The 13,011-nt window shown below is 39.1% G+C and overlaps 1 protein-coding gene across 35 annotated transcripts in view; it reads left to right on the top strand.

Moving 5' to 3' along the window:
* ZWILCH (zwilch kinetochore protein) overlaps nt 1-13,011 on the top strand; it is a 42,708-nt gene that overhangs the window by 29,125 nt on the left and 572 nt on the right. For all 35 annotated transcript variants that reach the window (XM_086322923.1, XM_086322916.1, XM_086322910.1 and 32 more), the window contains 4 exons: nt 2,191-2,327; nt 3,224-3,319; nt 7,343-7,455; nt 11,706-11,820. In XM_086322923.1, the coding sequence (XP_086179049.1) occupies nt 2,191-2,327; nt 3,224-3,319; nt 7,343-7,455; nt 11,706-11,794 (435 nt within the window). In that variant the 3' untranslated portion in view covers nt 11,795-11,820. The remainder of the gene's footprint in view (nt 1-2,190; nt 2,328-3,223; nt 3,320-7,342; nt 7,456-11,705; nt 11,821-13,011) is intronic.

Below are 13,011 nucleotides of genomic sequence, written 5' to 3'. Positions count from 1 at the left end.
CAGCTTCATCTATTATGCAATGTAACACTCAACTGGATTCTATTGAGGTTAATTTTTGATATTCCAAGTTTAAACATTTTATTAAAGGTGTGCATTTTTAGTGGAAACTTTTTAATACATTTTCTTAAGCTTAGGAAAGTAATAACTTTTTGAAAATAAAAATATAATGCAATTATACCCTTAATCTCATCACTCAAATGTGAGTACCCTTATTTTTATGAATTCCCCTCAAGTCATTTAATATGCCTGTTTTTTCAAATATGGTTTGATTTCAGATTTTTGACACAATATTTCTTAGACTTTGAGAATCTCCCAGAAGACTTGTTAAAATGCTGATTCCTAGACCCCTGACTCAGTAGGTCAAGGGCTCTGGAATATGTGTTGTTGTTGTTGTTATTGTTTGGCTGTACCACATGGCTTGTGTGTGGCTCATTTCCTTGACCAAGAATTGAACCCTGGCCGTGGCAATGAAAGCCCAGAATGCTAACCACCAGGCAACCAGGGAACTCCTTGGAATATATTTTTCTAAACAAACCGTCTCATCTCCAGATGATTCAGATGCTGGTGGTTTGCAGCAATATTAGTTTTCTATTGCTGCTATAATAAATTACCCCCACACACTTAGTGTCTCAAAGCCACACACACAAATGCATTACTTTATAGTTGTATAGTTCAGAAGTCCAGTCTGGGTCTCACTAGGCTAAAATCAGGGTGTTGGCAGGCTGTGTTCCTGTCTGGAGCCTGCCTGTAAGGGAAGATCATTTCCTGCTCATATGAGTTATTATTGATAGCAGAATTCAATTCCTTGTGATTATAGACCTGAGGCTGTACTGCCTCCCAAGTAGTCAGGAACTTCAGGCTTTGTCACCTCTGCGGGGTCTTGGGGACAGGCAGAGGTAGACCAGCCTGGGTTGTAGCATGAGCAGAGAGAAGCGAAGGGGAAGAACAGTCTGGATCTGTTCTTTGTTTTAAAAAAAAAAAAAGATCTAGGTGGTCCACTTCCAGAGTGGTCAGGGGACCACTGGGAATGTGGGTGGCAGCTGCAAGGAATGTCGTAATTTGTAGCCAGTGGTGAGTGGGACTGTTTTGGGTCTTCCCTTGCTGGGACTTGACTGTTTTCTTACTCGTGTTATTTTCACATTTTGGAATAATCTGGGTCAGCATTTTAGCTGGGTGCTCTGCTCAGTTTCACAAGGCTGAAATCAAGGTATCATCTGGAGACTTGATTAGGGAAAGATCCGCTTTCAAATTCCCTCGCATTGTTGACAGAATTCATTGATTCATGACCCTTTGATGAAGGTTCCCATTTTCTTACTAGCTGTTGGCCCAGGACCATCTCCATGTCCTCGAGGTCATTTGGGGGTTCTTCCATGTGGCCGTCTCCACAGTGCCACAGTTTGTTTCTTCAGAGCCAGTGGGAGAGCATCTCTGATGCTTAGAGCTCACTGACACAAGTAATGACCAGGAGATTATCTCCCTTTTGATTAATTCAAAGTCAATCAGTAACCTAATCATGGGAGTAACAGCCTACCATCCTGGCCTCACTTGAGAAGAAGGGATTATATAAGATGTATATTCCAGGGGGTAAGAATCTTAGCATTGTAGAATTCCACTTACCATGGATTATTTCCTTAGGATTAATTCTCAGAAATAGGTCTGAGCATTTTATGATGCTTCACATAACCTTGCCAACTTTCTTTTCCAAAAGGTCATACCAATTTACCAGTAATATATGTTAGTAGAAGCTTACCAATGCACTTGATTTATTTCTTGGTACTACAGGTTTACTATCTATTTTTAAAAGTGAATATGCCCATCAGCCTGGCAAGCTTATTGAAGTTAAGAATTATCTTGTGGGTTTGCCATTCTTTCCATCTGGAGAGTTTGGTGGGTGGTACCAGTTACCTACTTGGACCTCCTCGGTGAAGCAGTTCTGTGATTTGCCTTTACCAAAGAATATGCATAATGGTTTGCTTAGAACATTCTTAGAGAAGACTTACTTAAGAGTTTAGTTTAAAGAATAGTATTGAGAGGAGGAAAGCTACCTAGTGGCTTCTTCTCCCTAACCCCAAGCCCCCACCTGTTAATCAAACATCCCCACTCAGGTGTAGTAGGCATAGTTAATTCTTTCCGGAGATGCCGCTTGTTCTTTAACTCCTTATTTCCCATGTCCATTTTCTTTTATTCCAGGAATATTTCATTTCTCCATCAGTAGATACACAGGAGCAGGTTCATCGTGTTCAAAAACTCCACCATATTCTTGAAATAGTAGTCAGTTGCATGCTTTTCATTAAACCTCAACATGAACTCCTCTTTTCTTTAACACAGTAAGTATTTCTGTTGTTTACTTCATAAAAATGTACTCTCTTCTGAAATAGTTGCAGCCAAAATAAGTGCCCTTTTTATTATCAGTTAGGGTAGAATCTGTGTACCTTCTCTTCATAGTAACAGAAAGGTTCTAAGTCACTGCCATGAGAAGGAAAGACTTTGGATTCAGGAGGAATCGAGCTGCACACTTGGATCTGGCACTTCCTTTCTAAGGAAGTTTCCTTTCACTGCATCTTGTTTTTCATCTATAAGAACAGCGTAATATATATAAAGTACTTGACACTTAGGTACTTAATAAATACTAGTTCCTTCTGTTTTCTTCATATCCCTATAAATTTGAGTCAAGCTAATCATTGCCCGCCGTCTATATGGTGACTGAATGGAATCAGATTTCATCAGACCTATGTCAATAGTGTTGCTGAAATTTTAGAGGGTCTGTCAGTTTGGCTAAAAATAGTTTGGAATAATCTTTACACATGGATCCTGGATGTCTTATTTGTATTTTTTGAGTCTTCAAACTGGAAATAAGTATACCATTGAGTGGAAGAACTGGGATTCTTTTTCCCTGTGAAAGAAAATGTACCATTGCCTTTTCCAGAATTAGAATTTGCCTTAGTCGTAAAGGGAAAAGTTTGAAATTGTTACTAGGTTTTTTTGTTTGTTTGGGGGGTGTTTCTTCCCATTAAAGATCAGTAGTATGGGTGAGTTAACTTTAATTCCCCATACTGGGAAAACAGTGGAAGCTGTATCTTTGTCTCTCTTTTGCCTTTCTTTGTCTTTCCAATACCTTTCTCCCCACTTACACCTTTACTTGAGCTCAACTAAAATGTATTTTAGATTTATGAGCAGTATGTCCACTGTTCATTTTTTAAAAGTGAATTTTTTTTCTCTTTAGATCCTGCATAAAATACTATGAACAAAATCCTCTTGATGAGCAGCACATTTTTCAGCTGCCAGTCAGACCAACTGCTGTTAAAGACTTATATCAAAAGTAAGCAATTTAACCATTAAATTATACTTCACCAACCATGATTCCAATTTCAGTATCTGTTCCATGGCACCTCATGACCCAGGCCTGCTTCTTCTCTGAAACCAGAAGCATCTGATTCCCATTCTCTGAACATAGTCTGATAGAGTCCTCCCTCTCCCTTCTCCCAGGCCTTTGATCTGCTCTCTGTAGACTGTTGGTCTGCTATGTTCATTTTTCTCTGAATTTGTAATTTTTTCACAGAATAGGGCAGAAACTTTAGCCAGAAGGGAAGTGACAGATTGGGAAGAAATGGATCAGGTGATGACAAGTTTTAGAAAAGGCAGAGGAACCAGAGATCAAATTGCCAACATCCATTGGATCATTGAAAAAGCAAGAGAGTTCCAGAAAAACATCTACGTCTGCTTTATTGACTATGTCAAAGCCTTTGTGTGGATCACAACAATCTGTGGAAAATTCTGAAAGGGATGGGAATACCAGGCCAGCTGACCTGCCTCCTGAGAAATCTGTATGCAGGTCAAGAAGCAACAGTTAAAAGTGGACATGGAACAACAGACTGGTTCCAAATAGGAAAAGGAGTACATCCAGGCTGTATATTGTCACCCTGCTTATTTAACTTATATGCAGAGTACATCATGAGAAATGCTGGGCTGAGATTGCCGGGAGAAATACCAGTAACATGCAGATGACACCACCCTTATGGCAGAAAGGGAAGAACTAGAGAGCCTCTTGATGAAAGAGGAGAGTGAAAAAGTTGGCTTAAAACTCAACATTCAGAAAACCAAGATCATGGCATCCACTCCCATCACTTCATGGCAAATAGATGGGGAAACAATGGAAATAGAGACTTTTTTGGTGGGGGGCTCCAAAATCACTGTAGATGGTGACTACAGCCATGAAATTAAGACACTTGCTCCTTGGAAGAAAAGCTATGACCAACCTAGACAGCATATTAAATAGCAGAGACATTACTTTGCCAACAAAGGTCCGTCTAGTCAAAGCTATTGTTTTTTTCCAGTAGTCATGTATGGATGTGAGAGTTGGACTATAAAGAAAGCTGAGCACTGAAGAATTGATGCTTTTGAACTGTGGTATTGGAGAAGATTCTTGAGAGTCCCTTGGACTGCAAGGAGATCCAACCAGTCCATCCTAAAGGAAATCAGTCCTGAATATTTATTGGAAGGACTGATGCTGAAGCTGAAACTCCAATACTTTGGCCACTTGATGTGAAGAACTGATTCATTGGAAGAGACCCTGATGTTGAGAAAGATTGAAGGCGGGAGAAGGGGATGACATAGGATGAGGTGATTGGATGGCATCTCTGACTTGATGGACATGAGTTTGAGTAAATTCCAGGAGTTGGTGATGGACAGGGAAGCCTGGCATGCTGCAGTCCATGGGGTTGCAAAGAGTCGGACTGAGCGACTGAACTGAACTGATGACAAGTCAAAGGCGTGGCTGTGGGAGTGAGGGAAGGATTTAGTATTGGGGATTTCAGAGGGATGGAACTGAGGCTAAGACTGGCCATCCATGCAGACACTGAGGTTGCCTCAAAAAATGGTCTTCCTGACTCTTCTCTCAGTGTACAGTAGACTTGAAATTTCTTTCATACTAAAACTGCTCTCTTTATACCCTTCCTCTGTATATTTCCCTCTTAGCCAAACCTCATCCCTTCCCTGAAATTGTTAATCAGAAGTTGCCAGTGGCCTTCTAATGGGCAAATCCAGACAATGCTTTCCAGGAGAAGAGTGTTTTTGTCCCCTTAGGTAACTAGCTAGCCCACCAGTTCTTTTTCCTTCTGTAAGCATTTGTAGTGCTCTGTGGCATTTGACACTACTGCTTTCTTGAACCCATCCCCTTCCTTTGTTTTCTTGACCTCACATTCTGTCTTAATTTTTTAAATTTCTTTATTTTTGGTTGCCCTGGGTTCTTGTTACTGTGCTTGGGATTTCTCTCATTGCAGTGAGCAGGGGGCTACTCTGCTGTGGCACACAGGCTTCTCATTGCCGTGGCTACTCTTGTTGCGGAACACAGGCTCTAGGTCTCTCAGGCTTCAGTAGCTGTGGTGCATGGGCTTAGCTGCTCTGCAGCATCCGTCTTAATTTTAACTTTACCTCTCTGGCCCGCCTCTAAGACTGAGAATGGTCCTCTTTTCAAATTCTTCTTCCTTTGCTTTATTCGTATGCGAGTATCCACCAGAACTCCACCATCTGCCCTCTTTGCTTACTTTCTGTCTTCACTAGGTGATGGTGTTCACACCCCAATCTTCAGTTCCTCTGGGCTAATGATAATTCATAACCTTTGTCTCCAGCTTCTCCTGAGTTTTACCGCCATGTTTCTAGGTATCTATTAGACATGAATCCTCAACTTCAATGTCCTGTAGGTGATTCAGACTCTAAATCCCAACTCTTCACTCCCCTTCCCAACACTTTTCCTCCTCCTGTATTTCCTCTCAAGTAGCCATCATTAATCTTCATCCAATGCCCACAACATAAACCTCGGACGTATCTTCCACTCATTGCTGTCACTTTCTCCCTCCTTGAAATGATTCCCAAGTCCTGACTTCCTTGGAAGCTCTTAAATCTGTTCCTTTCTCTGCACCTTTGCATGTGTTGAATATTTCACATCTGCTCATTTCATCCCTGGACTAAGTACAGTAAAATCCTTTTTCCTAGCTGCTCTGTTTGCCTCCATTAACTTCCTTCTCTTCCTTCCTTTGCCACCACCAAAGTGATCTTCCTGAAGTTCAGATCCCACCATGACTTCCCTCTGTTTAAGTGGCTTCCTTGCCTTTAGGATAGTGTTTCATCTTGGTGTGGTCTGAGCCTGTCCTCTGCCTTTCTGGCCCAGGTGCCTCCACACCTTGCGTGTGTCGTGTCTCTTCGAGTCAGAGGCCCTGTGTCCTTGCGTTTCCTCAGGCACCACACGTGCTTACCTGGCAGTGCCTCCACCCGTGTCTGTTCTTCATCCTGGATCTTTTCTGTTTAATTAACTGCTTCTTCTAATTCCGTTACAAGCTCTGCTCAAAGGTCACCATCTCTAAGGATTCTTTTTCAACTCTGCAGTCCCAGTCTAAGTCAAATTACCTCACGATTATGGCCCCCTCTTGTATCTGATATTTCTGTATTACAACATTTTTCAGAATTATTATTATTTATTTTTATTGAATATAGTTGATAAACTGTATTGTATTAGTTGCAGGTATATTAGCAGAGTAATTCAGTTATACATATGTATTTTTTTCAGATTCTTTTTTAATTATAGGTTATTATATGATATTGAATATAGTTCCCTGTGCTATATAGTAAATCCTTGCTATTTATTTCTTTTAGATATGGTGGCCTACATTTCTTTTATATATAGTATCTGTTAATTCTGTACTCCCAATTTATCCCTCCCACACGCCTTCCTCCTTTGGTAACCGTAAGTTTGTTTTCTATGTCTGTGTGTTTATTTCTGTTTGGTAAATCAGTTCATTTGTATTGTTACTTAGATTCCACAGTTAAGTGATATCATGTATTTGTCTTTGTCTGACTTGCTTCACTCAGTATGATAATCTCTAGGTCCATCCATAACGCTGCAGATGGCGTTTGATTCTCCTCTATGGCTGAGGAGCAGTCTGTGTGTGTGCGCGTGTGCACCACATCTTCTTTATCCATTATCTGCTGATGGACATTTAGGTTGCTTGGCTATCGTAAATAGTGCTGCTCCGAACATTGGGGTGCACATATCCTTTCAAGTTAGAGTTTTTGTCTTCTCTGGGTATATGCCCAGGAGTGGAATTGCTGGATCATCTGGTAACTGTTTTTAGTATTTTTTAAGGAACCTCCGTACTGTTTTTAATAATGGCTGCACCATATTGTTATCGTTTATATTCTTGTTTCTCTCCCTCTTTTGACTGTGCTTCTAAGGGTGGAAATTGTGACCTCTCCACCTCTTCTTCCTCAGTGTTTATCGCAGAAGGACTTCGACTGTACCAAGAAGGAACTGGATTGTTTTTTCTTTGATATTTTTTTCTTTCCTTAGTGAGAAGCCACAGAAATGGAGAGTGGAAATAAATAGTGGTCAAAAGAAGGTGAAAACAGTTTGGCAGCTGAGTGACAGCCTACCTATAGACCATCTGAATTTTCATAGACCTGGTAAAGTGGTTTGCGGTCTATTCATGTAAATTATTCCAATAGGAAATAAACTAAATTTACTAATAGAGATTATTATTAGAGCCCTTGTGCCTAGTTTTAACGGAGAAGGCAATGGCACCCTACTCCAGTACTCTTGCCTGGAAAATCCCATGGACGGAGGAGCCTGGTGGGCTGCAGTCCATGGGGTTTCGAAGAGTCGGACACGACTGAGCGACTTCACTTTCACTTTTCACTTTCATGCACTGGAGAAGGAAATGGCAACCCACTCCGGTGTTCTTGCCTGGAGAATCCCAGGGACAGGGGAGCCTGGTGGGCTGCCGTCTTTGGGGTCGCACAGAGTCAGACACGACTGAAGCGACTTAGCAGCAGCAGCAGCCTAGTTTTAAATAATTTTCTTGAACTCTAGATATAAACCTATTTATTCTGGAAAAAAAAACATTATGAAAGAGTGCTTTTTCTCATTTTCCTGCCTGGAGGAAATTTTATTAAAAGAGGCCAAGCAATAGGGACATAGATGTGAAAATAGGTTATGAAATGGAAATGCCTTGAGGAAAAAAAAATGAAAATGCTAGCTCATACTTCACACTTGTGTGTACTATTTAAAACAGTGATGACATTTCTGCCCTAATACCATCTCTGTTTCTGAAATAAGGGTTGAGATTTCTAGTATTGTATCCAAGATGGTGTGTGTCCATGAAAGATGTCTTTTTGTGCCTGGTATGATTAGCTGCCCCGCTGAGTCTCCCTCCTTCAATAAGTACCTGTAAAACTGTTGTCTCTGTGCACATGGATTTTGTGAGGCTGTCATGTCTTATTTTTATAAGTCTTAAATGGCTGATTTAAATATTGCAGGTATATCCAAAATAAAATCTGATCGTTTTATGACAGAATTCAAGAAGAATTTGAAAGGCTGGGAACACAAATAGTTGTATTGTAGTGATTGATATGTTGCAAAATTATTTCCAGAAATTGTTTACTCTCCCCCCTACACACGCAATATGTTTTGATTCAGATGTAATGGAAACTTCTCTAAAGTAGAATAGAAACATTGTGATTCACATGGCTGAACTGTAAAAGTCCTAAAGAAACTGAAATTTCCTAAGAACCATCAGTTAAAATTGTGCTATCTTTTCTAAGTGTGATATAAAAGCTGGAGCCTATAAAAGATTAAAAATGAACTATATAAAAGTAAATTTCTGCCTGGCAAAAAATGCCAGAGGTTAAACAACAGACAAATGATAAACTAGGAAAACAAATTTGCAGCTCATGTTCAGAAAAGGGGTGACATTCCCCAGTATATAAAGAACTTTCAAATCACTAAAAAGAAAAATGAGCAAGTAATATGAACTGTGGCAACCCACTCCAGTGTTCTTGCTTGGAAAATCCCGTGGACGGAGGAGCCTGGCAGGCTAACAGTCCATGGGGTCTCAAGAGTCAGACTTGACTTAGCGACTAAAACCACCACCACCGCCAAAAAGGAAATTCAAGTGTAATCTTAAAAATAAAAGATGCTCAACCTCACATGTAATAAGAGAAATGCAAATTTATGTTATGTAGATACTTTCACATGTCAGATTAGCAAAGATCAACCGGTTTGTTGTCACCGTGCTGGCCAGAATTTGGGGAAGTCTTACACACTGCTGGATGGAGTGTCGAGTTGTATGGCTTCTGTGGAGGGTGGTATCCACCAAAATAAAATTTTGACCAGATTACTAATTGTGGTATTGTTTACAGTAGCAAAAATATAAAACCGGAGCATAGAAGAACCTCTGAAAAGAGACGATTAAACTTAACCCTGAGGTGTGGAATGATGAGGCAGGGGTGGGTCTCAGCTTTGATCATTAGAATCTGCTGCTGCTGTTAAGTCGCTTCAGTCGTGTCTGACTCTGTGCTACCGCATAGACGGCAGCCCACCAGGCTCCCCCATCCCTGGGATGCTATAAGCAAGAATACTGGAGGGGGGGCCTTTAAAGCCCTAAAACCCAAGTGAATCAATCGTTGGACATCAGAATTTTTAAAGTTCTCCAGGTGATTTCATTGTGCCACAAAGGTTGCTGCTGCTGCTGTGTCGCTTAAGTCGTGTCCGACTCTGTGCGACCCCATAGACGGCAGCCAACCAGGCTTCCCGTCCCTGGGATTCTCCAGGCAAGAACACTGGAGTGGGTTGCCATTTCCTTCTCCAATGCATGAAAATGAAAAGTGAAAGTGAAGTCGCTCAGTCGTGTCCGACTTTAGCGACCCCATGAACTGCAGCCTACCAGGCTCCTCCGTCCATGGGATTTTCTAGGCAAAAGTACTGGAGTGGGGTGCCATTCTACAAAGGTTAAAGATCATCAATTTAAACATTTTATCTACATTTGTTGTTTCAGTTTTTTTTTTTACTTAAAGGTGATTTATGATTTTATTTATAATTTTATTTATGATTTTATTTTATGATTTTAAAAGTTTAAAATACATGAATAAATGTGATATATTTTTCAAAAATGCCATTTTAAAATTTATTACCTGAAGATTAAACCTTTGTTAGGAGATTAATATAAGATTAAACACCTTTTAAATAAGATTAAACACTTTTTCCAATGATGCTGAGTAAGTGAAGTATACAGAACCTATCTTCTAGAGTCTTTGATGCTTCAAAAAAGAATGCAAGATATTTTGAACGGTAGAGTTAAATCTATTTGCTAATGTATTGGTCCAGTGACTTCTTTTATGAAAATAAGGAATTTTTATGAAATCATATATTTGTGTGCTTGGAAACACACTCAAACTCCATTTGACTTGAACCTTATTACCTCTTCTACCCATCATGTATTATTGATGTGTTTGTCTAGAAATTATTCAATGACCTTTGGCCCAAAGGAAGACCCACTGTTAAAGGAGGACCTCATTTGTAAAAGTCATAGATTATTCACACAAAGCTTCAGTTGTAAATATTAAAGCCCAGTAAATCATTTACTTTTGGCCAAAGATCATAGATATTTACAAAATTAGACTTTCTGTTTCATTGGACTGAGCACTTAGGTCAAATACTAGCTTTTCAAGATACCTAATGGTATGATGCTCTTGAATAAAACAATTTACATCAAAAGCAGAAGACTGAAGAGAGAGAAGTGTACTTTTAGCTGCCCTGGGAAGAGAGAATAATGACTTGGAGTTAATGGGGGAGAAAAAGTGTCCAGTAGAGTGCTACCCACCCAGGGGGTGCTTGGCAGATGGTTGCTGGTAATGGTGGGAATATGGAAACCAAAATGTTGACCCACAAGGAAGTGGACATGGTCTTGTCTAAATGTTAATTGTATCATTTATTTTTGAAATACAACAGTCTTCAGGAGAAAAAAAAATGGATGTATTTCTAGCTCTAAGACTATACATCCTAAGTAGAAAATGTTTTCTGAAATATATATTACGATTAGAAAAAGACAGTTGTTTAACTGTAGCGAAAGAGGCACAAAAATTAAAGCAGTAGGTTCCCATATTTAAAATATATCTTTTCTTTTTTTTTTTACTACACCACACATTTTGTGGGATTTTAGTCCCTTTCCAAGGATCATACCTGGGCAGCCTGCAGTGGAAGCATGGAGTCCTAACCACTGGACTGCCAGGAAAGTCCCCAAAATATATAATTAAAAAAAATTTTTATTGGAATATAATTGCTTTACAATGTGTTTATAAAATTGCTTTACCATTTTGTGTTTACAATGTTGTGTACAATACGATTTTTAAGAATCTAGTTTATCTTAGTTTTTTTTTTTTAATTAATTTTTATTTTTTATTTTTGGCTATGCTGGGTCTTCACTGCTTCTCAAGCTTTTTTCCTCTAATTGCAGTGAGAGGGGGCTTTTCTCTGGTTGTGGTGTGTGGGTTTCTCATTGTCATGGCTTCTCTTGTGGCTCCCAGGCTCTAGAGCACAGGCTCAGTACTTGTGTCTCGGAGACTAAGTTACTCCACGGCATGTGGCATCTTCCTGGACCAGGGATTAAACCCATGTCTCCTGCATTGGCAGGTGGATTCTTTACCACTAAGCCACCAGGGAAGCCCTCTTAGTTTGTTTAGTCATTGTTTTCAGTGCATCAAGAAGGTTAACTATTTAAAGAAATTGTCTTTGCTGATTTTTGTCTTAACTGGTTCTCTTCAGGTAGAAGACACATCATTCAGACCACCTCTTGATTATTGTAAAATTCAGCAGTAACTTAGTAGAAAAGCTGACTGGTAATTGATTTTGATCTCTCTCTCTCTCTCTCTGGTTATAGATTTTTCTGAATTAACATTAAGCGGTAGCTTGGAAGAAAGGATATCCTTTACTAACATGGTTACCTGCAGCCAGGTGCATTTCAAGTGAGGTGTGCTGCTGGGGCCCTCCATAAGGTAGTGTGTTCATTCTTCATTCTCTGAAAATACTTTATAATGTCCTAAGAATCTTATGCTTTTTCTTTTTTTCTATGACATAAATGCTGATTTAATACATTTGAAATATGAATTATTAGTAATCACATAAAAGGCTTACCGGGTGTTAGCTGTGCAAGTCTAATTTCTTTCCTACCTTCTGTAGTTGAAAGAAGCTGTCATAGTCAACTGACAGTTTAATCCTAAAACCGGAGAAATGAAAAAACAATTTTATGAGTGATAATGTCTTTGCATCTGAAATCTGTATATATAGTAGAGAGTTTGGTTTCAAAACCATTGATGGAACAGAAAAACCCTAAACAGGCATGTTGATTTGACATTGAAAGCAAAGTTTTGTGAAAAACAGTTGTAACTCATCCCAAATGTAGGACTAAGCCCCAGATGTAAGTACCTTTTTAAAAGGTTTAACTTGAGATAGTATTAACCAAAAGAATGAATGGAATAACCCTTTCTATGATCTTACTGTTTTGTGTTTCACCAATACTAAATAGATAGTGAATGAGTTTTCCTTAACATTCTTTCTTAAGCTGTGTTTTATACCCAATAAATGGATATTAATTTTAGCATAGTTAAGAATAAAATGGACTTTTAAAAAACTATCCAGTTACAGAGAAGATACATGAATTAAGTATATAATATTTCTTTGAGGTATTTCAGTGAGTAAAGGATACTCATTTAGCAGAAGAAAATTTCTCTTAGCAAAGTATACATCCTCATTTACTTGGTCCACATCTAGTGCTTTTGCATGACTGCCTGAAAGCGTTGTTATCTAAAGGATTGACTTTGTCGTATGTAGCGCAGTCCTAATGTGGTAATCATTTCTGCATTAAAATAATATTTCCAGACAGATTTTACTTTTCATTTTTATTTTTTATGTTTTTGAGTTTTTTTGGCCACAAGGCATGTGGGATCTTAGCTTCCCCCCAGAGATCAAACTTGCACCCCCTGCAGTGGAAAGTGGAAGTGTTAACCACTGGACCACCAGGGGAGTCCCCAGGACAGATTTTAAAATGAGATAAATCATAAAACCGTTTGTGCAGTATCCCTTTCTGCAAAATAAAAATCAGTGCATGATATACAGCAAAATACTAACATTGACTTTGAGAAGCGTGAGATTACAGATGATTTTTATTTTGTTTACACTTTCTTTTA

This window comes from Bos grunniens, chromosome 10 (assembly GCF_055505025.1).
Source record: "Bos grunniens cultivar Pamir isolate PY7600 chromosome 10, Bosgru_T2T1.0, whole genome shotgun sequence".
Classification (NCBI taxonomy): domain Eukaryota; kingdom Metazoa; phylum Chordata; class Mammalia; order Artiodactyla; family Bovidae; genus Bos; species Bos grunniens.
This window is presented reverse-complemented; position numbering and strand designations above follow the sequence as displayed.